The 24,000-nt window shown below is 38.4% G+C and overlaps 1 protein-coding gene across 5 annotated transcripts in view; it reads left to right on the top strand.

Annotated features, from left to right (window-relative positions):
• CDH10 (cadherin 10) overlaps window positions 1–24,000 on the top strand; it is a 261,240-nt gene that overhangs the window by 216,135 nt on the left and 21,105 nt on the right. For all 5 annotated transcript variants that reach the window (XM_019521470.1, XM_019521494.1, XM_019521478.1 and 2 more), the window contains exons 7-9: window positions 5,359–5,612; window positions 11,050–11,186; window positions 14,450–14,571. In XM_019521470.1, the coding sequence (XP_019377015.1) occupies window positions 5,359–5,612; window positions 11,050–11,186; window positions 14,450–14,571 (513 nt within the window). The remainder of the gene's footprint in view (window positions 1–5,358; window positions 5,613–11,049; window positions 11,187–14,449; window positions 14,572–24,000) is intronic.

The raw sequence follows: 24,000 nt of genomic DNA, 5'->3' as shown, positions 1-24,000 counted from the left end.
TAGTTTTGTAATCATATTGTCCAAACTTTCCAGTCTGTCTCACTGAACACTTTTTCCTCTGAGATACCAGAACCATTATGAATCTCATACTTGGGAACCCAAAGTGGTTTCAGAGCACATAAAGTCATAATTGAGTTACAATTATTTTATCTGAGTGAAACTGGGACTTTTTTCCCTTTTACAAAAAAATAAGATATAAGATAGGATATCATAGTGAAATTATGCATCTTGTATTCAGAGATTATGAAACACTTCTCAATGTGCTTATTTTGTATTGGGAATAGACATAGCTTGTTTTAAAATAAATTATATGACAGAAGAGTTCATTTTTTCCACTTGTTTAGGAAGTGCTTATGACCCCATCCTTTTTTCTCTAAATATGTCTGATTTACATAAGTATTCAGTGGGCACATCTACATGAGATGGTAACTATGCAGTAGCTAAATAATACTGCACAGTTGCACATCACAGCACAGCTACTGCACAGTATTATGAGGCTATTGCATGGTAGCATCACTGAAAAGGCTTTGCCAGTGCTACTGCACAGGAACTCTGGTTACCGCACAATTATTTAGTATTTGAGTATACAAGTACTAAATAAATGTGCAGTAACCACTGTGCAGTAGCGTTTTGTGTATAAGTGCCCAGTGAAGAGTCAATAGGAACAAACTGAAACCTACAGATTGCTTGTGAACAGTTGAATTTTCATTGGCTGTTAGTGTGTGACTTTATTTCTATTCTTTGACTCCACAACTGGAACTTTGTAAGGAGAAGAATACAGTATGATGAAAACTATAATGTTTATCGGACAAAATACCCTTTTTTTGGTATTTCATTGGACCACCTAAGGTGCAGAAGCCTCATATCCCTACTGATCTCACCATGGAATTTTTCAATTTTCCCACTGCTAAACCAGGCCTAAGGCTCTTATCAACTATTGGTACACTTCTACATTTTGTGAGTTTGACTGGTAGTGAAAATGTTCTTAACACCGAATCTTTGTCTAGTTTAGTAATCAGAAGAAAGAATTATAGAGGAGGGGAAAGAGGACTTTAAAACAACATTCTGCAAATACCTGTTTTAGCTAGTCTTTTCAACTCCTGGTTGGTAAATTAGCTAGTACTAATTTCTTCCAATTGCCCCAAGCCATAGGCAGTTCTAGGATTTTGAAAAAGAGAGTGCAGATGGCACATCGTTATATATAACACAATGCATATTTTTCTTCAGTTAAAGAGAAACTTCACTAATATACTTTACTAACATGCTAAGAGCCTAGTGCTACATTAGTCAATTTAAGATCAAAGCAAAATCAAATATAATTTTATTGGAACATGCACTAATTTTCTAGGTTATATATTAAGTTTGAAAAACATGAACTAGACAAAAATAGTCAAAATGTATTGTTTCCTGAGCCTTGTCATCATTGCAGTTAAATGTGTATCTCTTACTCAGGTTCACAAAACATTCTAATTTTCTTGAGCATCTTGACAGTTCCTTTAATAATTCAGAGTCAGTCATTTCTACATCTGAGGTAGTATTACTGCATCTGAGTTAAGTTTAACATAGCATTAACCTAGACATAAAATCAGTCTGGAGGGTTGTGAAAAAGGAGAAGCACATTACTAGGGATGGCTAACAGACAGCGAAATTGCCAAAGAAAGGAGAACTTGGATAGCAGAATATCAAGACCATTAAAAAGGAGAGAGGGTCATTAACACTTTTGAAGTGAAGAGAGAGTAGCAGGCATCAGGTAAATTATAATGAATCATGAAGTCAGTTGACTGTCTCAGTACTGCCTGAATAGAAATACCACTGCCCCTCACAGACAGTTATTATGAAAGTTTGGGTGGAGCAGGAATCAAAAGGGATGCAACTACACCACTGCACCCTCCCCACCCAACACCTCTACATCATCTCATGCCCCCAGTTGTTCTGTTTTCCCTACAGGCTGTTAAGGTGGATCAATATAGACTTCAAGAAAACACTCCAATTTACAGATTTCATAAATTGTACAGAAGAGACCCACCTCTGTTACAGACAGATAATAATTTACCTTTCTGGACTAATAATTTTTAATATTAAAAAAAAATCAAATTTGTCTTATTCAACCAGTTCCATCAAGCAATTTCCGATATACTTTCTAATAATGGATTATAACTTCTTTGCAGGGCTGTAACTTACAATAGTTTCTAGACCAGGGGTTGGCAACCCCCAGCATGTGTGCTGAGCATGGCACACAAGCCATTTTGCTCGGCATGCTACCACCAGTCCGAGCTCTAGGCAGCTGCTGCCAGCCATGTTTGCAGCCTGCCCACTACCTGCTGCAGCTTCTCAGAGACCAGGCTAGCTACAGACAGCTGTGCTGAGCTCCGGAGCCCAGTCATCAGCTCTGTGCTAGCAGTGGGGAAGAGGCCAGGGTTGCACTGCCTCAGGCCCCTCCGGCACCATCCTTTCCAAGGTGCACGTGCAACCGCCAGTATGGAGCTGATTCTGGAGCCCGGTGCAGCTGTTTGCAGCCACCCAGCTGCAGCCAGCCCAGGCTCTGTGTACCTGCTGCCAACCACAGAAGCTAGGCTGCTTGCAGCAGGGCTTGCAGCTGAGCCTGCCTGACTCCCACCTGCTCCAAGTCCAACCCTGGCCCAGCCCCTCCACTGGGATGAGGCTGGCACTGCCCCTTACTAGGAGTGCCTAACATTTGCAGGCTTAGCTGTTCATGGTGGGTTAATGGTTGGGCTGCTGGGCGGGCTGCAAGCCGGGGCCTCAGCCAGCCGCACTGCAGTCCAGGGGCTGGCTCCCTGGGGAAGCAAAGGGGCTCCAGAAGGCCCAGGGCATTGTTGACTTGGATTTTGTCCAGTGGCCCAGCAGCCCAGCTCCGTGTGCCTGCGCATCTGGCTCTGTGTGTTTGTCTGCCTCTGTCTGGGTCTGGGTGTGCACACACATATCTGGTTCTGGATGTGTTCTGGTTCTCTGTGTTTGTCCACATGTGGTTTTGTGTGCGTGTGCATGTCTGGTTCTCTGTATGCATGTGTATGTGTCTGGTTCTCTCCTCTTTTTTCTTTCTCTCTCTTCTCTTTCTCTTACTTTTCTTTTTTTCTCTCTCTCTGATTGCAACATGCTTAACAAAAAAGGAATACATAACAACAAAGGCAACATTTATGATTATTAAATATACTAATATGCAGTGCAACCTGCCATGTACGCCCCTGGGCCCCCCCATGTTCTTTTTCTGGCACGCCAACACTCCGGCACCTTCTAAGGCGGTAGACATTGTGTTTTTTGGCACTCTGGCCAGAAAAGTTTGCCTACCCCTGTTCTAGACCATTGTAATTTACATGGGTATCCAGAGAAGAGTTTACTAGTTCTCTTTAGGTAGTTGCCTGCAATAGGCACTAAAACTTGTTTATATTGAGAAAATGGCTAACATGGGATTAAAATGACTAAAACTGTGAACATACAATCAGTGTACTTGTGTGCCTGGATCTAAAGCACATTATACCAGTACAAGTGGTATGTGTACACACCCAAGCAGCAGTTTTCCCACAGTATCATCCAACTGTTCAGTAAGTCATTGATTCTGTGCTGATTGCTGTGGATCTTAAGCACATATGCTAAGAGTTTTCCTGAATAGATACTTAAAGATAAGTACTTACTGAATTGGTCCTAAATGTATATGTGCAGTAGACTATATTACTTTGGGATTTGTATTAAGCCTTTGCTTTCAATTCCTAGTTTCAAACCCAGATTTTATCAGAGGCTGTAAACAATTACTGTCATTTATCCATTTTTGCACTCCAGTCCAGGTTTTAGTGGGCAGATTTTTGTGTTACATTTGGTACTTTCTTTAGCAATCCTGGTGATAAGAAATTGAGTATAGACTTTAAGCCATAGGGCTCTGATATGCTGTAATTACAGTGCATTGGAGTGGACTTAATTAATTGAGTCTTCTGGAGCATGGTAATTACTACACTCCAGGAGCCTCCTGCTTCTCATGTATTAGTGTCCCTGCACTTAAAAATGGCAGCGAGGGCGCTTTATCTAAAGCTAATACACAAGACACTAATACACAAGATGCCCCAGGTACTTTAATTAGAGAAACTCTCAGAGCCACTGTACTTAAAGTGACCCCACCTCCACTCCCAGAGTGTGTGTATGCATGCCCATAGTTACTATCCCTTCTCTGATTTCACTTCATAAGAAGATTAGGGCTTTGTGGAGTCAAGTTTTCATTTATTGTATGCACACTTGCTCCTGATAAATAGAATACTTAACTCCTGAGGCTGTCAATCTGGCATCTTTCATGAGCAATAATTTAACCTTAAAAGTTTTAGAAGGAGAAAAAAAGTAAATGTGCCTCTATCATACATTTTAGTAAGTGAAAAACACCAATTTAATATCTCTCTGTTATTCTGTGTGAGCTAATGAAGTCTGTTCTGGTGTCAGGTAAATTTTTAGCCTGCTTATTTCCAAGATATTATTAATTACCTAACACATTTCACCTGTGACAGTCACAAAGAAATCAGGGGAAATGTTATTTCTTGTCTACCCAAAACGAATTCTAATTATAACCCTGAACCTTTCCTCTTTTCATTATAAAAAGGAACTGCTGACAAAGTGTCAAATATATTAGCAAAAAAAAATTGTGATGTTGGATTCATGAAATTCAATGAAAATGAGCCAGATTAAGGTCTGATTTTTTCCTACTAAAGTTTTAAATCTTAAATTTTTCAGGAATATATTTTTTTCAAGATTAAAACTTATAGCTAAGACCAGTTAAATTTGTTTTGCTTAAAATTGGACTACTGTGTACACACGTGCACATTCCTAAAGTATGTCATCATGAAATGTGGTATCTAAGGCCTACATCTGGAAATTCTACAGGCATTATTGTCATTTACCTCAGTGGGAGGTCCATATGTGGAATACTTGTTGTTTTAGATCCTATTTTTGTTACTAGTCAGAACAATTCTTCAAGCAGTTGTTATGCTTGTAAATTAAAGTATACAGTGAAAAAAGAGACTAGTTTGCAAAGGTTTCCCTTTTGAAAATGATTTTCAAAAATATATCAAGAAGCTCCATTTAGTTCTTGGTACTATTGGAATGCATTTATTGAAATAATAAATGATGAATGTCATTGAAATCAATGGACACTGAAGTTACTAGAGGAACTGTTTTGCTTTTCTGTAGAGCTGTGGGAGATAACCATCAGGACATGAGCCTGAAAGATTCTGAGAGTTATGATTACCATAGATTAACCCTAGGCTATATCAACCAATGATGTGATCTATTATGCTTTTATCTCTTCTGTGTACCCAACATAGATAGTAAGGTAATATAAGCTTTTTTCTTTTTCTCCCACAGCCACTGGACTATGAAACCAGAAGGCTCTATACACTGAAAATAGAAGCAGAAAATACCCATGTGGACCCACGCTTTTATTATTTGGGGCCTTTTAAAGATACTACTATTGTGAAAATATCTGTAGAAGATATAGATGAGCCTCCTGTCTTCAGCCGATCCTCTTACCTTTTTGAGGTGCATGAAGATATTGAAGTAGGAACAATCATAGGAACAGTGATGGCACGGGATCCTGATTCTGCTTCAAGCCCTATCAGGTAATGTCAAAGCCCTTTTATGTACCTCATATTTTTAAAAGAAGAAAAGTTGATGAAACTTCCAAAACATGGAATAATTCCATCTGGTATTGGGAAAGGGAGAGCATGGTGATATTTCTGAGATTTTCTGGAAAGAAGTCTGTCATGAAAATTCTGCTTTCCATAGGGAGAGAGCTATGTAATCTAAGCAGACTGGTAAAGACACAGGAGCAAGTCTTCACCTGCTTCAGCATATATGACCTATTATAACCCTTAGAAGGTTCATCAGATCCTACAAAGCTCAGAATTACCCCCATGAAGAGCCTACATTATGTGCTCTAGTAGTTCATGCCCACTCTGTGACTTAGAAGGAGGCTATCATTGCCCCTTCAGAAGTCTTGTGGGCAGCCTCCAAGGTCATGGGTCTTTTTTGAGACCATAGTTTATGTATGGCACACCAATGAAATTGTACTGTACATTTCAGCGTGATGCTGTCCTGCACCAAAAAGGCATGCTGTTCTAACTTCATATGACAATTGAGAACCTAGGGGCTGTCTGCATTGTACAGTGCAGTGTATATACCTTATGCAGCTGTGAATAAGATGACTTGGCTCCCAAAAGCAGTACAGTTGTCTTAGTACAGCACTCTGTACCAGCTAACAAGCTTTGCTGAGAGGCAAATTGGGTAGCCAAGATAAAACACCAAGCTAACTGATATACTGTTCTTCTTTCATCCAGGCTAGCTTGCTATAACCTAGCTCAGGTATCTCTATGCAGCCATGCTTTGTGCCATGTAACATCCACTTGACAGTGTTGACTGACACAGAGTCATTTAGGCCTATGTGGCTAGGACCAGAGTCAGGGCTTTACAAAATGCAAGTAGCTGAGGTCTAAGCCAGGTATTAGGGGTGTGCAAAGCTTTGGTAGCTGATTCAATTCAGAGGAGATTCAGTCTGATTCAGGGACTGAATCTCTGAATCCAAATTGAATCGGGAAACCACATAAAACTCTGAAATGATTCAAAGCATCTAAATCAATTCAGAAAAGCTTCGGAAAAGATTTGTCCAATTCGGAATTCGGCCATAGACTAAGCAGGCATCTGAAAGCTGCCTCCAGTGGTAAGTCTGTTTGGGTTGGGGGAGGGAGGGATTGGGGCTGGTACAAGCTGTCCAGCCAGAGCAGGGCGTGCATTATTCAGGGAACGGGCTGGGGGGCTGTGGGATGCAGGCACAGCAGCATTAGGAGTGGGGCCTCTGCCCTGCTGTAACTTGCTCAGTCGAGGCGGGGGGGCAGAATGTGGTCATGGCTCACTCCGGGTGGCAACAGGGCATGGCCCCCTCTCCCAGCACTGCCGCACCTGCATCCCATACACTCCCCATGCCAGCTGGCAAGCGGCAGCAGGGCAGGGCCCTCATTCTCAGCACTGATGCAGGTGCCTGCATTTCACGCCCCCCCCCCACGCCAGCTGGGCAAATAACAGCAGGGCAGATCCCCTGTGCTTGCCTCTACCCCTACCAGGGGTAGAAGCAGGAACAGCCAGAGGAGCCACAGTAGAAGCCCCCAAGTCTGCCCTGCCCAGCCCCATCCCCTTCCTGGCCCAGACTCCCAGCACTTAAAAAAACACTTAAAAAAACAACAAACCCTGCACTCACCAACTCTGGCAGCAGTGATCAGGGTCTCTCAGGGCTTGTGGCAGAGCCACCCCATGCAGGGGTTTTATAGCCTTCCAATTTTATAACCTTCTTGTGGTTCCTATTGGTCCTCCCAAGCCACTTGGTCCCCCCATTTAGCACTTCATGAGAGGACTCAGGTTGAGCTGGGGATAATTGGTTAGTTGCTTGGTGGGACCACAACCTTGGTCTCTGCCTATAGATGCAAAAGATCTGGGTGTCACACCTAAGTAGTGGTGTTTTTAAAACTGTAATCTAAAATTGGAACAAAGTTGGTTTATTTATGTGGTTCTTCATACAAGTTGAAGAGTGAAATGGCTTTGACAGAAAAAGCCACTTTGCTAATCATGTTCTATTATTTATCTGGCATGACAGCCTGGAAATGATCGCACACCATTAATCGCTGCCTGTTGGCATTTCATCCACTTGAGTTATGAAAGGCAATTCAGAAGAGACAAAAAGGTGAATTTTTGGCAGTAGTGTAAACAAGTTTAAAGGATTCAGTAAAAAGAATTAATGAACCTTAATTTAGTCAGTTTATAGACAGGGCTTCTGGCACATGGAGTGTGTATCCATGTAAGTATGTATATTAAATATGTTACAGATTATAGTTGTAGTAATATGTATAACCTGTAACATATTTAACACACGCCAACATGGATACATGGTTTATGTATATATCTATATAATATTTAACTGTTATTTAACTGTCTTACTGTTGTTTCCTTTTTCTCTGTTGGAAAGAAACCACAGATAACTGGTCTGGATCAAGTAGAGCACCCTAATCTGTATATCCTGGCCCTAAAGGCTTTAATAGCAGCCTTACCCATGCAATTAAAGGATTCAGGTTTTTTCCACTGAGCATTAGAAGATTTTGGATTTTATGATGCCATCCTCAGCTAGTTATAGAATAGCTGGTATTGAAAGAGGCAACAGACAGCCACAATTGCCTTCTTCATTAAGACCGGTAGTTTCTTTTTGTTTTCAGGTTAGCTTGGGCGGCACTTTTAGGAGGTTCTCTTTGAAGAAAAAATAAATGTTGGCGTGCCCTACTTTTAAAATAAATGGTCCCTTTTATTTATTTTTAATAATAGATACTAACTTAGGCCCAAACTTTATAAATAGGATCTCACTCTTCCCTGAGCTTTGAGGGTTCTGAAACCAGGACTAGCTTTACATTTCATATTGGAATCCTACTTCTGTAATGGCTTGAAGCTAAGCCAGGGGCCAAATACCTCCAATATTTAGTTTGGCTTCAAAATCCAAAACTGAATCAGAGTTTTGTAACCTAGGCCTGATTTGTTGCTATTATGTTTAATGATTTTTTTCATTATTATCTATGTTTATTAGTAGAAGGAATTATTCTGGGATTATTTTTAAACTGAAGCATTGGCTGCTCCCTGTGGTATTAAAAAAAAAGATTTTCAGAAAATACAGGCTATTATCTGGATTTTAGAGAATCAACAGCAACATCTGCAGGCCTTTGATAGTATTATGACAATGTAGAAGATTAATGTAGAAGATTAATGGTTACACAGCATGTATATAACCAAAAAATCTGAGCTTGTAAAGAAAACAGGATGGAATATTTATATGGACCTATATGTAAAACACGTCTTTATTAGGAAGGTGGAACTTTGATGTTAGAAGTATCTCAAACAATGGCCTCTTAAAGACCTATTGGTTTCATTATTGTCAAAGGGTGATAATGCGTTGCCTTTTGTTTGTCTTAGGGTGAAGTTACATGTTACATTTAAATCTAAGGGCACTTAAAATGCAAATGTCTGCACATTAAATCTCATTAACTTGTGCTAAGTGCCCTCTGAAAGTCTCAGGTGAGGGTAAACTCTGGGCCTTGCTACCTAGCTCATGTTAAGATAACTGTAGTCTGCTCTGTAGAAATTAAATGAGCAATCTGCAATCCTCTAGCATCCTAGCCCCACATTCCAGCCCAGAGCAGGGATAGAGTCATGGTGTCCTGGCTTCTAGTCACACCCATGCTCACCAGCCCACCAATGGCAGGTCAGAGCAGTACAGGCAAGAAACAGCAATAGCCCTTAATGCGTGACTGCTCACAGCCTGTTCTAACTTTAACACTGCTTAACATTCCACATATTTAGTGTGCCTGAAATATAATGTGTAACTTCACCCCAGATGTATTTTTTCCCCCATGTTAAAGCAACTGACATATTGATGGTATTTAACACAGACACACTGCTGTAAAATATCCCCATGATAATATTAAAATAGAATATATCCAAAACAGGTCAGCCACAGGGATTTTTGTTTAATTTTAAGGATTGAATTCTGTTAATTACTTCAGAAAATTTACAGATTTTTCATGACAGATTTGAAATAAATATTGTGTGTAGTTACAAAAACTTAATTTAAAATGTGTTTATCATTTTTTGGGGAGGAGGGTAGGAGAAGAGGAGGACACACTACCAATATCAGAATAGGAAAGGTCAGAGGAAAGGAAATCTTATGGTTCAGTATTTCCTGCTTGGTTCAAATTAACTAATACTAGAATTCCAAGGATAGAATTTTGCGTAATTTCTATTCTTCTATATTCCCTCATATGGGGTATGTTCCTTCATTTCACATCACATCTACAAACTACTAAAAGTACTAAATCAAATTTCCAGAAGAACATAGCATGGGCAGCTGATTGCCACCACCACCAAAAGTGCCAGGAGCAAACCCAGAAGTGCCACTGGTGCTCCTCTTAACACCCCCACAATCTCAGGGATGTGCCAGCCATTGCCTCCCACTCCCTGGCTGGCGAGGGCCAATCTCAGGGGGAGCACATGCACCCCCCCCATGCTCCCTCTATGCATTGCCTGTGGAACGCAGTGTTGTCCTAGTTGTGTCCCATCAAATACAAAACTAGACCAACTTAAATGCTTTTGGAAATCCTGTTTTTAACCCATATGAACAGTCCTTTCCTTAATTTACATGAGAACCATTTTGACTTCAGTATCAGTTTTGGATGCCTGAAAAGTTCAAGGTTGTGTCCTTCCTATGTGTGTGCCCTTAATCAGGAGAACAATATTATTGATAGCAATCTGTATGCTTATGAGACAGTGACATCTTCTCCAAGTCAATGAAAAGTCTGCCTCTCTAAATGCTTCAAGACAAAGTTTCTATGATACTGTATTAGGTCCCTTGATATCAATACATTCATAACATTAGATTGTATGCAAGTCAATGCAACTGAACATTTTTTAAACATATTCAGAAATGCCTTGTCAGTGTGTTACCAATGTTCCTTAAACAGGAAGGGGTTGGGGGAGATTGTTAATTCTCACTTTATTTTATGTTCTTCCATTACTTGTCTGATTTTTTTATGCAGTATTATTATTTAGTTCAGCCGTAAGGCACTCATGAAAGGGTGTGACAGTGGCATGGTAAAGTAATTGATTAAATGCATAGTACTATAAAAAACTTAAATTTGTGGAAACTAAGAACCTGGTCCTGTCCCATCTATTAGGCATTTTAGTGGATCTTGTTCCATGCTGCTGAAGCCTCTGAAAAATAGGTAACATAAAGGTGAATGGATTCTCCTTTTGCTAGATGCTTTTTATGGTATATGCTTAGACCTAAAATGATAGCATGCTACAAAAGCAAATGTATTAGCATTTTTTAGGGACTTGAGCAGTGTGGAATAGGATCACATTTATCTTGATCAATGTATAGAATCTGAGTTATACAGATATGCTCTGTGATATATTTGCTGCTTTTCATTTTCTGTTACATACATAACAGCTTTTCTTCCTTATCATGTTTAGGTTTTCTTTGGATCGTCACACTGACCTTGACAGGGTATTTAATATACACTCTGGAAATGGATCCATCTACACTTCCAAACCACTTGACCGTGAGATATCTCAGTGGCACAATCTTAGTGTTATAGCAGCTGAGATGAGTAAGCCAATTTGTGTGTGATTTTTCTTTTGTTGTCCCTATTAAAAAGAAAAAAAGACAGTGAGGAGACAGCTGTTCACCCTTTTCTATGAGCTCCTCAGCTCCCAGATAAGAGGAGGGCAATGGAGTCTCAGTTATGGCCTGAGACCAGGTTTAAAGGGCTAGGTAGTTGACATCTGCCTTCCCCAAACAAGTGAAAATGAGTGAGGAAAGAATGCCCTCCAGTATACAAGTTTATTGCTAGATAGCTCCCAGATGAGTTAAGTTAATACAGCTACAGTCTAATCAAACCACATTCTCACATCTTGTCCTCCTGTTTGTTTGAGAAAATGGTAGCTAGTGTTAGAGCAGCTGAGATCAGTAAATCAGTGTGTGTGTGTGTGCGCGCGCACAAGAGAGAGAGAGAGAGGAAGAAAGAGCAAGAAAGATAAGAGAAATAAAGTTTTCTTTTTTAATTTTCCTCATTAAAAAATTGTTTTAGTACTTCAGTTAAATCCTCTAGCCCTTAGAATCAATATATCTTAGAAATACATAGGCCAAGTGGTTTGCACATCTCTTGATTTAGATCTTCTTTTTTACATTTATTTTGACTTTATACCTAATCAGAATAAACTTGGGGTTCCTTTTAACCCAGTATAGTAAAGGTAACTCCAGTCCCACTAACACACAAGATCTGAGGTGGCAAAATTGTGAGATTTTTCAAATCAATATATGAGATGCATCCATTTGAAAATTTACTGTTTTTAGGTAACTTCCGTATCAGTGGAAGTAGCAGTCATTTCTGATAATAAAGTCATGGTGCTATCATGCTTCAGTACTATTCATTGTGCTACCTTTGCTTTTTCATGGTATTTATGTACTATGGGAATTCAAGGTTCCTCTATGCTTAAACGAAGCTATTAAGCTCATTTCCCTGTCAGGATATTTTGAGAGAATTTAACTTCTAAACCTAGCTCTAGTAATTAGGACTCTTTAAAGAGGTATGCTAATTTTTTGAAAAGTTCAGGTCTTTTAAGTGCAATCAGTCTGCATAGTAACTGCCTGAAATTTGTACCTGCCAAACCCAGCCCAATCACTATCCATTTATAACAGATGAATGTGCTTCTTTGCAGACAGGAAAGAATGTCTGGATACTTAGGACATTGTTTTCCATGGACTTCCAGATTTTTGCTCTAAATTTGACATTTTAAAGCAATTCTTTATGTCAGTAGATATCCTACTAACACTATTCTGTCAAGTTCTGCAGCTAGTAGTGTAGGGCTGTGCAACTGGTGGTCTGCAAGATGTATGTGGCCCCCAAAGCATTAACTTGAAGCCCATAGATTCCTGATTTGGACAGTGCTCCTTCCCCGCTATCACCTGATCCCACTCTGCTACCAGACTCTAGTCTCTCCCTCCCTTCTCTGGCTTCTGTTGCCAAACCCCACCCCTGGTACTCTAGTTGAGGAAGTCTGTAGTTAGATGACTTGGGGACCCAAGGGCCTTGTGCCGGCACCATGTGGGGCACCAGCCTGGTACAGCAAGCAGACACCCGTTGCAGGATTCAGTGGGAAGGCAGTTACTGAAATAGTATAGCAGCTGACACTTGTAATTATGTAGGGATGACCACAGTGCATTGTAGCATGTAGCCTGAGGGACAGGCCACTTTGCAGCTCCCAGCCTCTCAGAAATTGGATGGCCCTGCTATAATGTATGCTTCGATATACTATGGCGAATCAAATGGTAACTCCAGTTAAATCAGCAGTTTGAGATCATATTCATTGTTACTTATTTCATGAACAATTTGAATGGTAATCAGAGTTATTTTATATATGGAGTTCACCTTTTTGTAGCTACAGCTGATATTATTGAAGGGAGGACCACCAAGAAATGCATGTTGGACATACAGATAAAAGTTATTTTTGTACAAGCCTAAGCAAAACAGCACACCTGTGATATCAGAAATAGGAAAGAAATATAAAAAAATGACCATCAGTCATATTACTCATGGTCCTTTCAGGGAAAAGGGGTGAAACAGATGAGACAGCAGATGACACCTTTTTGATGCTCATATCTTCCCCAGTGGTACAGTGGGAACATCACTTATAAGATGTTATACTAATATCCTTTTCATGTTATATCTATATATATAGTTTCCTTAAAATACCTTTACATATCTATAATGCATGCCAGTGGCTACTTTTTTTAAAGCATTTTCAGCTTTTATTGAACCCTGTAAGAGGAAATGAGTATTGGATTTTCCTCCCAAGCACAGTACATTGGTTTGGGTTGTTATTATGATAGATAGGGGACAAGTGTTGGGAACAGGAAAATGTACTAATACTTAAGTTGTCCTGAACACCTGAGCACCTCAAGAATAAAAAATATTTACTCAAGGGCTGCAAGTCATAGGAACATGACCACTGATTTCAAGCGAAGAAGATACAAGATATGTGTTCTTTTGTAAAACATTTATATATCCACATTTTATTTCTTATAGGAAGATGTCTACACATGCATTTAAGTCTGACTGCATTTAATGCTCATTAAGCTAATGTGCATTAAGCAATTTTTGGCAGGTGTCTACACATGCAGAGATTTTGCAGTAATGTTAGTGCAAATTCCTGAAGCCCTGCCATGTGCTCCTAGTGGCTAAGCAGAGCCAGCACTAAAGTCCAATATGGCATCTAGGGTTGGTGCTCTGCTCATCTGTACGTACTTATTCTACTGGTATTAGGGGTCATATTTCTGCTCTGACTTATACCAATATGCTCATTAGATTTTCTCATGATTTAGACCAAGAATATGAGGGGAAAAATGGGAACCTTGAGAGTTTCCTACAGATTTGCATATATCATAAACTAGTTAACCCTTGTTAAGTATAAAACAAATTTAATTACATCTTTTATATGTGTTTTTTTTCTTAAAAAAGAAAAAAACTCCCAGCAGAACAATACTGTTGAGCACATCAGTAATAACAATTATTGTCATGTAATAAAATGAATAAAGGTGTTTTCTTATATAGTTATTGATTTTCAGGAACAAAAAATAGTTTTTATGTTCATATAAGCAGCTGAATTGCTCACTGGATACTAAAAAATAAATTTGATTCTGGCCCTGAGTTCCAGCTTGACTCAAACCTCTGATAGGTTGAGTCCATAAAACCATGCCATGGTTCAGTATCTAGTTTTAAATGCCCAGCTTTGGTTGCATTTGAAGAAGACAGTGTTTGAATAAGATGAAAAAAATCACTTGTTCTTGTTTTCATGCTTTTCCTTTTGTCAGACAATCTTAAAGATACTACTCGTGTCCCTGTTTATGTTAGAATTTTGGATGTTAATGACAACGCCCCCCAGTTTGCTGTATTCTATGATACGTTTGTATGTGAAAATGCAAGAGCTGGACAGGTGAGTTGTTTGTAAATCCTTAAAGCAATTTGGTTTTACTATGAAATAGAGTTCTTGATCATTCTTAAAAATATATGGTTCAGTGAGATTCTTTCTTGAACACTTCATGAGATATAAAATAAAAACAATATATTGACAGTGAATGAAGCTTGAGACCTGCATAATAATAGTTTACAGCTGTATCAAAATGTAAATTACCAAATGACTTTTCTTTAGTTCTTCAGAAAGGACTTTCAGAAAGAGCTCTATACATTCTACTATCAGAGCCTTTGTTTTAGTAGCTGTTTTGTTGTTGCATCAGATGCGGTACTGTATAGATCTGAAAGATATGCTCTAATTGGTTTCAATGCTATCTTCACAGAAGAATGTAACGCGTTATAAATAATAATTGGTGATCAAATTCAATTTTTTTTAAAAGACATCTTTGTCACAGAGCTTGACTGCCATTTGAATTCATATTTATGGCATTTATAACATCAATACCACACTTATTTTTTATGCAAATGACATTTCTCTTTCAAACACTTTCTGTGGGAGAATCAAAACATAAAAGATGTCAGTTTTGAATTGGTAGTATATCGTTTTGTTTGGCCTTTTACAGGATCCAGAAAACTATACTTTATTTAAAATGAAATGACTTTGCTGTTCACTATCTAGTTTCTAGGATGCAGCTAGATTAGGATTGTTCAGTTTCCCTATTACTGAACAGAGCATGTTTCACAGCACATTAAGCCAAAAATAAAAGGCCTGTAACAAGGCTACAGTATATACAGGATATAGGGATGTATGAGTATCGCAGAATTGTTAAAGAGAGTGCAGGGGAAGAGTTCAGGCTTATCAGAGAATAGGTTGAGTATTACAAGCTGGTTATTTAGTTTGCTTTATTAGCATCATTTTCTGAATTCCTTCATTATATTGTCCTTTGTTATTGAGTTTTTTGATTAGGTTTATATGTATACATTCAGGACCAAATCTTACTTTACCTGAAGGGCGTCTGAGTGAAAGTGTGCACCTAAGTGTACTTCTATTCTACCCTGTTAAATCCCTAAAAATTCATGAATGACTACTTTTGTAACACACCTCATTCTACCCTTGTGAATGAGTCACAAAATGGTAACAAGGAGTATAACCCACCTACCTTTTATATTCACAGATTTTCAGGCCTTTCAGTAGGATGCAATAGGGTCACAGTTAGGTGCCTAAGTCCAGTTATGCACCTAACAGGTAGACTAAAACCTGGCCCTCAGGAGTATTTATTATGAGGCAGACAACTTACATGCTTTAGAACTGGCTTGGGCAATTTTTTCCATCAGGTTTTTGGAGTTTTTTTAACTTTAAATTAAATGCATTTATCTTTTTAAATGTATTTCTCTTTTTAAAAATGCATTTTAAATTAAATTTGAATTCATGGCAGCTTATATAAATTTAATTTAACATCCATAGATTATAATGACAATATTGAGTAGACCACACGTGCCAAAGTTTCTAATGGAAATCATTGACTAATCACCTGGAACTGTAAGTTTATTGACATGATAAACCAGCTTTTGACAGCAGTAGCTTATTCTGCAGATGAAGAGAGAATGTTTTCTTCATTTCAGTTTATTCAACTAATTCAGTTCACTGACTAGTCCATTCAAAGATAAGAAATAGATTGAGAGCTGCAAAAGAAGAAAGCTCATTTTCTTTTTTCCAAGCCCTGAATTTAAAATAAATAAATAAATAAATGGGAGGGGAAGAGAAACTGTCAACTTAAAATCCTGAAAGTTTTGGTAACCTGAAATAATTGGTTCAATTTACTAACTAAACTACAGGAAATACTTCCATTTTTAATGGTGCAGTTAGTTCTAATTGGAAAATGCTTTGGAAGTTACCTTCCCCTCCACTCCTACCACCATCATCACACTGGTGTATCCAGCACATTTAAGGTTAATTTTATTTAATGTATATAATCATTTAATTCAGGGCTCAGCAGCCTTTTGCCAGCATTGGAGGCCAATGCAAGCTGGAGCTTATGACCCAGCTGTTGCTGAAGAAGGGAAGTCCCTGCACCTTCAACCCGCCAGCTGCTAGATTTCTGGCCCCTCTTCAGCAAGAGTAAGCTCAGGCACTATAGAGAAGCAGGCTCTGTGGTGGAAGGGAGTGCTGCAGAGCAGATGGGCATCACTATGCAGCTCCATAACACCAATTCCTGTGTCAGATCAGACCTCTGGGGGCAGGATGAGATCTTTTTGTGAGCCAGATACAGCCTGAAGGCTGTAGGTTGCTAACCCCTGATCTAATTTTTTTTAAAGAACCTTATAATTTACTGTTTCCTAACTAAATAACCCAATAAAAATGAAAAATATAAATAAAAGTATGCTAAGCTATACATTTGTTTCAATAAATAAGTAGAGATATAGGAAAGAATCCTAATTTACTTTATTTGCCTAAATGATACAGATGACACCACATAGCTGTGATTGGGGCACTTGTGCTTGGCTTAGGATTCAACTCTAGGGACTCTGATATACATGCAAGAAGGCTACTCCAAAGTGCTATGATTACAGCACACCAGAACAGACTCCATTAATTATGTCTGCTGGAGCCTGGTAATTACTGCACTCCAGCTGATTCCAGCATCATGTGTATCAGCATCCCCATGCTGAAAAATGGTGCTGGGTCACTTTAAACTAAAACTTGTTTGATGAGCTTTAGTTCAAAGCACCTTACTTCCATTTTGCAGTGCAGGGATGCTGATACACATGATGCTCATGATACAGATGCCCCCCCTCCCCCGTGCTTTCCGAAAAACATTTATAAATGCCCTAGGTGTGCAATGTCTACATTGAACATGCTCAGCAGGATTTCACTCTGGCCATGCAGGTAGATGGTATCATATACTTGCAAGGCCAGGCAAGTCCCAAAATTGTAGCCTTGTGTAAAGTCTTGATGGCAGATGAGGATAACCTTTCCATAGTTCAGCCTCATAGTTTAGTATCTAAGGTACTTGCCCAAGATATATAAGGTGTAGGTGTCAGGTCTCTCTCGCCCAAAAGAGGTTGAACCAGCACAGAACTATAACTGTCAGGTGACAGGTTAAGCATTATCTAAATGGATCTCCATTGCTCCTTTCAAAGCTGACCCACCTTATTTCTTATTCTTTAGATATGAAAGGTTCTGTCCCAGAGCACTAGTCATTTCACTAAACTACACACCCTCTGGTTTACTTTTCCATCTAGCTTCATGTTACTCACTCTCATGGCTGCCCAGAGGGTGAGCTGAAAGAGAAAAACTGCAGGGAACACTGTAGTAGGAAGAAGGAGCTAGAGATTCAAAACACTATTGAACCTCTAGAGAAGGCCGGGAACAGAGGTTCTCTTTATGCTCAAGCATCCCTCAGAAAATACTAGCTCTTAGCTTTCACTTTCTTTTTAATATGGAAAAATAATATAGCAATTCTTCTATTGCAAAAAAATACTTGGAAAATCAAAACAGGTCAGAATGTTTTTGACACTGTGAATTCCTAGTTGAAATATCTGGTTGCAGACCGATGTAACTTTTAAACTAGTTTAAATGTGGTTTAAACCACAAGCATGCAGACACACACACCAGTTTTAAAGAACTTAAACCTCCTGAACCATTTCAAAACTATACCTAGATAATTAGGTATGATTTTGACCCGGTTCTCTATGAACCAGTTCTATATTACGTTTGGACGCCAACTTTTCCATGACTAGTATCTAACTGGTTCTCCAGGCATCCCACACTGTACTGCTCTTCACCCCTTCCCCACCCACAACATGGCAACTGGCTGATCTGTTATGCAGTCAGAACACCACTGCCTCAAACTCTATTGCCTACACTTGCCATCAGTGTTCCTGGCTAGGGGCTCTGGAGGCAGTTTTCTGCTGCTTTTAAGTGGCAGATCAATTTATTTCTGTTGGTACCAATTAATCCAGGTTCTGTGGATCCAAGGTTTACTTTGGGTAGGTTGAAGCTTGGGGAATGGGAGGGGCAGGGGAAGGAGCATGTCTGGGGCTTGGTGCCTCTACAGGGCTGCCCAAGGACTCCACTGCCACCCATGGAAGGAAATTGACTATTTCTTTATAAGCAGCAGAGAGTTGCTTTAAAAGCCACAAAAGCTCTGGGAGCTCAAGAGCCTCCATCTCCCAGGAATCCCCATCACACACACATACACACGTAGGCACTCCCAGTCAATGTACCACCAACACAGATTTCAGTAAAGTACAGGAATGGGTCTTTATTAAATGCAATGCTAGTGAAAAGGGGAAAAATTGCAATTGGGCTGAGTACTCATTACCACCCCCTAGACCAGGGGTGGGCAATTGTTTCAAGTGGAGGGCCACTTACTAAGTTTTGGCAAGCCATTGAGGGCCACTTGACAGGCAGCCAAGGGCAAATAAACATTAGTTTTCTAAATTTTTTAGAGGCCCTGCGGGCCAGATAGAATGGCCTGGCAGACTGCATCTGACCCAGGGGCTGCATTTTGCCCACCCCTGCCCTAGACAGTGGTGCAATGTTTGCAAAAAGTGATTGTTCTATTTAGAAACCTCAGCAGTATATATGCAGACACTTCTCACCCTGGGCAAGTATGAACCAGTTTCCAGTAAGTAATGTTCTTTAATGGTTCAAGTACTATAGCTGCCCTTGCCCTCTGGGTATAATTTGTGAATTGTGCTCAGGTATTTGCACACTTTACAGTGCTAATATTGTGCCACATCCAATAGTACCTTTATAAGGATGTTGTAGCACATCAGGGTGCCACAGCAATGTGGTCAGAAGCCATCAACCTAGAACCTGGATTTCTGGCTGCTCTAGTGAGTGATCTATGGTGCTAAAACATGGTTTTAGCATTTCTTGTACCCTACAATTAATCATTTTTTCTCTCCTGGTTCTTAATTTATTGTAGAATGTTGTTATTTTCAAAGATACTGGATCTTTTCTACTAATGCTTTGGGAACTCTCCAGTGTGTTTCATGCAGACCCATTTATATTGTTTCACTAGATTTTTTTTTCCACCATCCTTTTCCTTATCCTTTGCGTTTTGCATCTTCAAGCATCCTACCCAACTGTTTCCCTTACTTGTTTCTACATAATCGTTTTTGTCATTCTTTATTGAAAACTTATATTAATGCAACTTTATTTAAAAATTCAAAGTTCTCACCATTTCATGTTCTGGCAATTTTTCTCCTTATTTTTTTCTGGATATATTTATAGAATATTTTTATTGACTTTGCTTCCTGAGCTAGCACTGTATCTTTGCTTTTGTGACCTAATTTATTGATGTCGCATTCACTCAGGCATCTTCCCTGTTAATATCCCATCTCTTCCAGGTCTTTCTTATCTTTAGTTCCTTCCATGACCTTTTCTTCTGTTCTGTATCTTCTGTTAATTTTTAAGTTGTATTAATACTCATTTTTTCCTCTGAGTATTTGTAAGTATAGTGTGTATGTTCCCTTGTTCTTTTTTCTTTCTTTTGTATTCTTTTGTTTCCAAAATTTCATTTTATACCAGTATACAATTTTCTTCTAAGATTTCCTATTTTCTGTTTATGATGTATGACTGAGTACATATATAAATCACGTTTTACAGTTTCTGTTCTATGAGCTTAACACAGAAACATGGGAATTTACATTCCAAAAGCTTTGTTCAATGGTACATTTAGTCCATTATGCTACCTGGCAGTGACTACTACAAGATGCTTAAAAGAAAGATTTAAAAATCTTGATAGTGAACAGTTTTGAGAATAACTTCCACAAGGGAAGTTTCTTTGTAACACCGGTCAATTAGTAGATAATCATTTTCTTCATCTGTCCCTGGATACCTTTCCATTTCTCTCTCTCATTAGCGATACAGGAACTACTATTATATGTCTACTGTTATACACAGTATAGACATCCTTGGCTTGATTACAATTGCTTCATGACCCTTTGTCAGTGAAATGGAGCTACCTCTTGTTGTTGTTTCTTGAAGGGAAAAACAAAATCAACTGAGACTGTAATTAATATGATATTGAACTTAACACAATTGCCAGTGACATCAGGATAAATGAATATATATACGCAACTTTGTGTTTATTTGGGGGTGGGGGGTCCCTTCCTTATCTTATGCTTATTTTTTTCTGATTTTTCTTTTACCTTAAAAATTATATGATTGAAGGATTAAAATTTCCTATGTGTTTGGACGCAGCTTACCACAGTGGGTTGCTAATCAGCCTGGCCAATAATTACTATTATAATATCACTGCAATATAATTATAATTGCAAAAAAATAAGTTTAACAATATTTTACAGGTGTATGTACAATCTGTAAGTTCTTGCATTATTAATGTATCCAGGTAACAATAATTCTTACTGTATTCTCAGTTTTGGCATTGACATTGTTGCTCTTTCCATGCTGGAGGTTTGTTAGATCTTCATTTTTTTTACTGCTTGAAGATATATCAGCAGGGATCCTGGTTTTCTCTGATTAAAAAAAAATACCCCCAAATTTTGGATATTAATAAAACCCACCCAAATCCATATTTCTCCATGATCAAACTGAAAAACCACTAATATATAAATCTACACCAGGATCTATATATTAATAGTTATTAGTGGTGTTTCATTTTAATCATGGAAAATATGGATTTGGGGTTACTTTTTTAGATTAAAAAATTGGGGATTTTTTTAAATCAGAGAAAACTAGGATTCCTGCATATCAATACACATTTCCTGGTATTCTTTCCCTCTTCCCTCCGCTCCCTCCCACCCTTTTTTCCTTCCAGTTTTCTTCTGGAAATCAAAGCTCTAAGTCAATTTTTTGTTCATCAATTTTATCTCCAGTCAGGGATGTGGCTGTCTTCAAATGTCCTTTGTTTAAAGCAAACAGCAGCCAACCAAGGCAACTAATACCTCTGTGGAAAAGTGACTGTAGTAACTTAATTTCCATGTGATATAGGTAGATAGCTTTAAGAAGCTGAAGGAAGAACTGAAACTTTTGAAATGAGAAAGTACTTCATTATTGTCAGGAAACAGCTACTATTGCACCTTCAGGCAAATATTTTTGATACATTTGAAAAGCACTTTAAATTGTATTTATTGCATTTTAATTGTATGTATTTATTTATTGCTATTACTTTATGTATATTATTTATAATTATTTAATGTATTTATTTAAATATATTCTACAATTAAGATTAATAGCAAACTACACTTCCAGATCTTATTTGATTCATATTTGTAAATATTTAAATCTGCTCTACATATGACTGTATTTTTTTAATGTTGTGAGTTTTGTAAGTGCCCTTTTTGATACAGGAGACATTATTAACCTTATGACTGTTACAGATCTATAAGCCAGTTACATTGCAGACATATGACCAGTTCTCTAACACTCCAATGCATTCAATTAGCAATATAATGTTCCTAATGGAGACTGGTACCAGAATAATGCAATCAGCAGGGTGGAGGAGCAGGGTTGTTTTGTTTTGTTTTTTTTTTTAATTTCCTTCCATATAGTTATGTATTTTATGAGCAAATAAAGGTCAGGCTAAATCACTACTTAGATAGAGGACCTCTAAAAAATATACTGTTGTTGCAACAAGTCAGAAATGGATGAGTCAGCAGACGGCATATTCCTATATAGAAACAGAGACACCCTGATGGAAATGATATAATTCATATAAAAATTGCTGTAATTAAACTGGCAGGTGGGTGATACCTATAATCTGTGAAGCATTTTAGGATTCTTTGGGGACCACATATGATTAACCATATAGCTATAGTTTATTTATTGTAAAGCACCCAAGCACAGCATATCTTTAAAACAATAATATATTATGCATGTATTCAAGGATCATTCTACCAACCTCTTGTATACTTGCCAAAGAAACTGCCCTTTATAAAACAGTGTAACCATTAAGTGATCTCTATTATTGATTAGTTTTCTTTGATATGCAGGATTGCCAGAAATGATAATATTTGTAGGCTTTTATTTAAGCAAGAAATACATCTGGAAAAGGACAAAAGAGGATTATTGAGGTAGATAGACAGGAACAGCTACATGAAGGCATTCAGGATGGACTAGAGTAGAGAAGCAGGGAGTTAGTGAAATATTTAAAACTAGACAGAAGTATATTATCGTAGATGAAACATATGATCAGTAGTGACAAGAATTGTAATGGTTGAGAAATGTACATACTTGTGAGATTCTGCAGAGGTTTTAGTGAACACATCATGGTGATAGAAGTGCTAGACATGGCATAGAAATGAAAGGCTTGGAGGACCAGTTAGATTGTGAAGTTGACAACTGTTGTGGAGAAGGAAGAAAACATAGAAAGTTCTAGAAGAAAGTTGAATTAACCTTGCCAGGTTAACCTTGAGTAGGTGCCTGGACATTTATAAGACATTTTATCGGGTAAAGAGAGAGAGCTTATTATTGAAGTTGTGCTGTTGGAAGAAGTCATCCTGAAATTGAACAGCAGGTTCTCATTTTGTGTGAGAGAGCATTTATAATAAGTAAGGACCAAGAAGATCAATGAAGAACTATATAACTTCACTAAATTCTTAGATAAAAGAATACAATTCAGGGGCTCACCATTACTTCCTACAACACTGCACAAAAGCTTTCTTTGGAAGTCTGCAGTCCAATTATTGAAGAGGCCTATCGCTACTTAGAATAAGAAATCTACCTGGGATTGCAGATATCAAGTCTGAGGAGGTTCTGTTGTGGGTATATCACTATGATTTTCCAAAGTTGAAAGAGCTATTCAGAATAATTGTTTCTTCAAAAACATTTTCATTTATATCATAAATACATATATGTTCTATGCTGAAAATGTTTCAAAGTGGTTTCTGTTTGTAACGTTTGACAACGATCAATTTGTGTTTTCTCCTTCCCCTTCCCCTGCCCTTTTATGTTATGAGTGGTTTCTTGTGTCTGGGGTCTTTGTTGTTTTGTTTTTTGCCACCGAGTAAAAACTAATATTTGGTGTTTGGAGTTAGGAAGTGTTAGCTTTTCCTTGTTTTTCTACCCCTCAGATACTTTCAGAACTTCCTCAAATTTGTAAAATTTAGTGTGTAAGAATTAGTATTTTATTTTTGAATTTGGCTCTCTCACCCACCTCAAGTTCTCAAAATATTGAAAAAAGTGGAAAAGTAAAACAAGAGAGAAAGGTAAAAGAAAAAAAGCCACTGTTGCATCCACTAACAGAAAAGAAATTGGAAAAAAAAAGGGAAATTCAGTTTATTTCTTCAGTGTGAAATTAAATGAATATACAGTAAAAGCTTTGATATCTAGCATCCCCCGGGAATGGGAGATGCTGCATAACAAAATGTGCCAGTTAATTGAGCGTCCCCGGCCACCACTTCTCCTGCCATGTCTGGGATGTCCTTCCACCCCTCCCTCAGCATCCCCCCCCCCCCCCCCCCCCCCCGCGCGCCCCGC

This window comes from Gavialis gangeticus, unplaced genomic scaffold (assembly GCF_001723915.1).
Source record: "Gavialis gangeticus isolate Ggan-Ray unplaced genomic scaffold, GavGan_comp1, whole genome shotgun sequence".
Classification (NCBI taxonomy): Eukaryota; Metazoa; Chordata; order Crocodylia; family Gavialidae; genus Gavialis; species Gavialis gangeticus.
The sequence above is the reverse complement of the archived record's forward strand: the minus strand, read 5'-3'. Positions and strand labels throughout refer to the sequence as shown.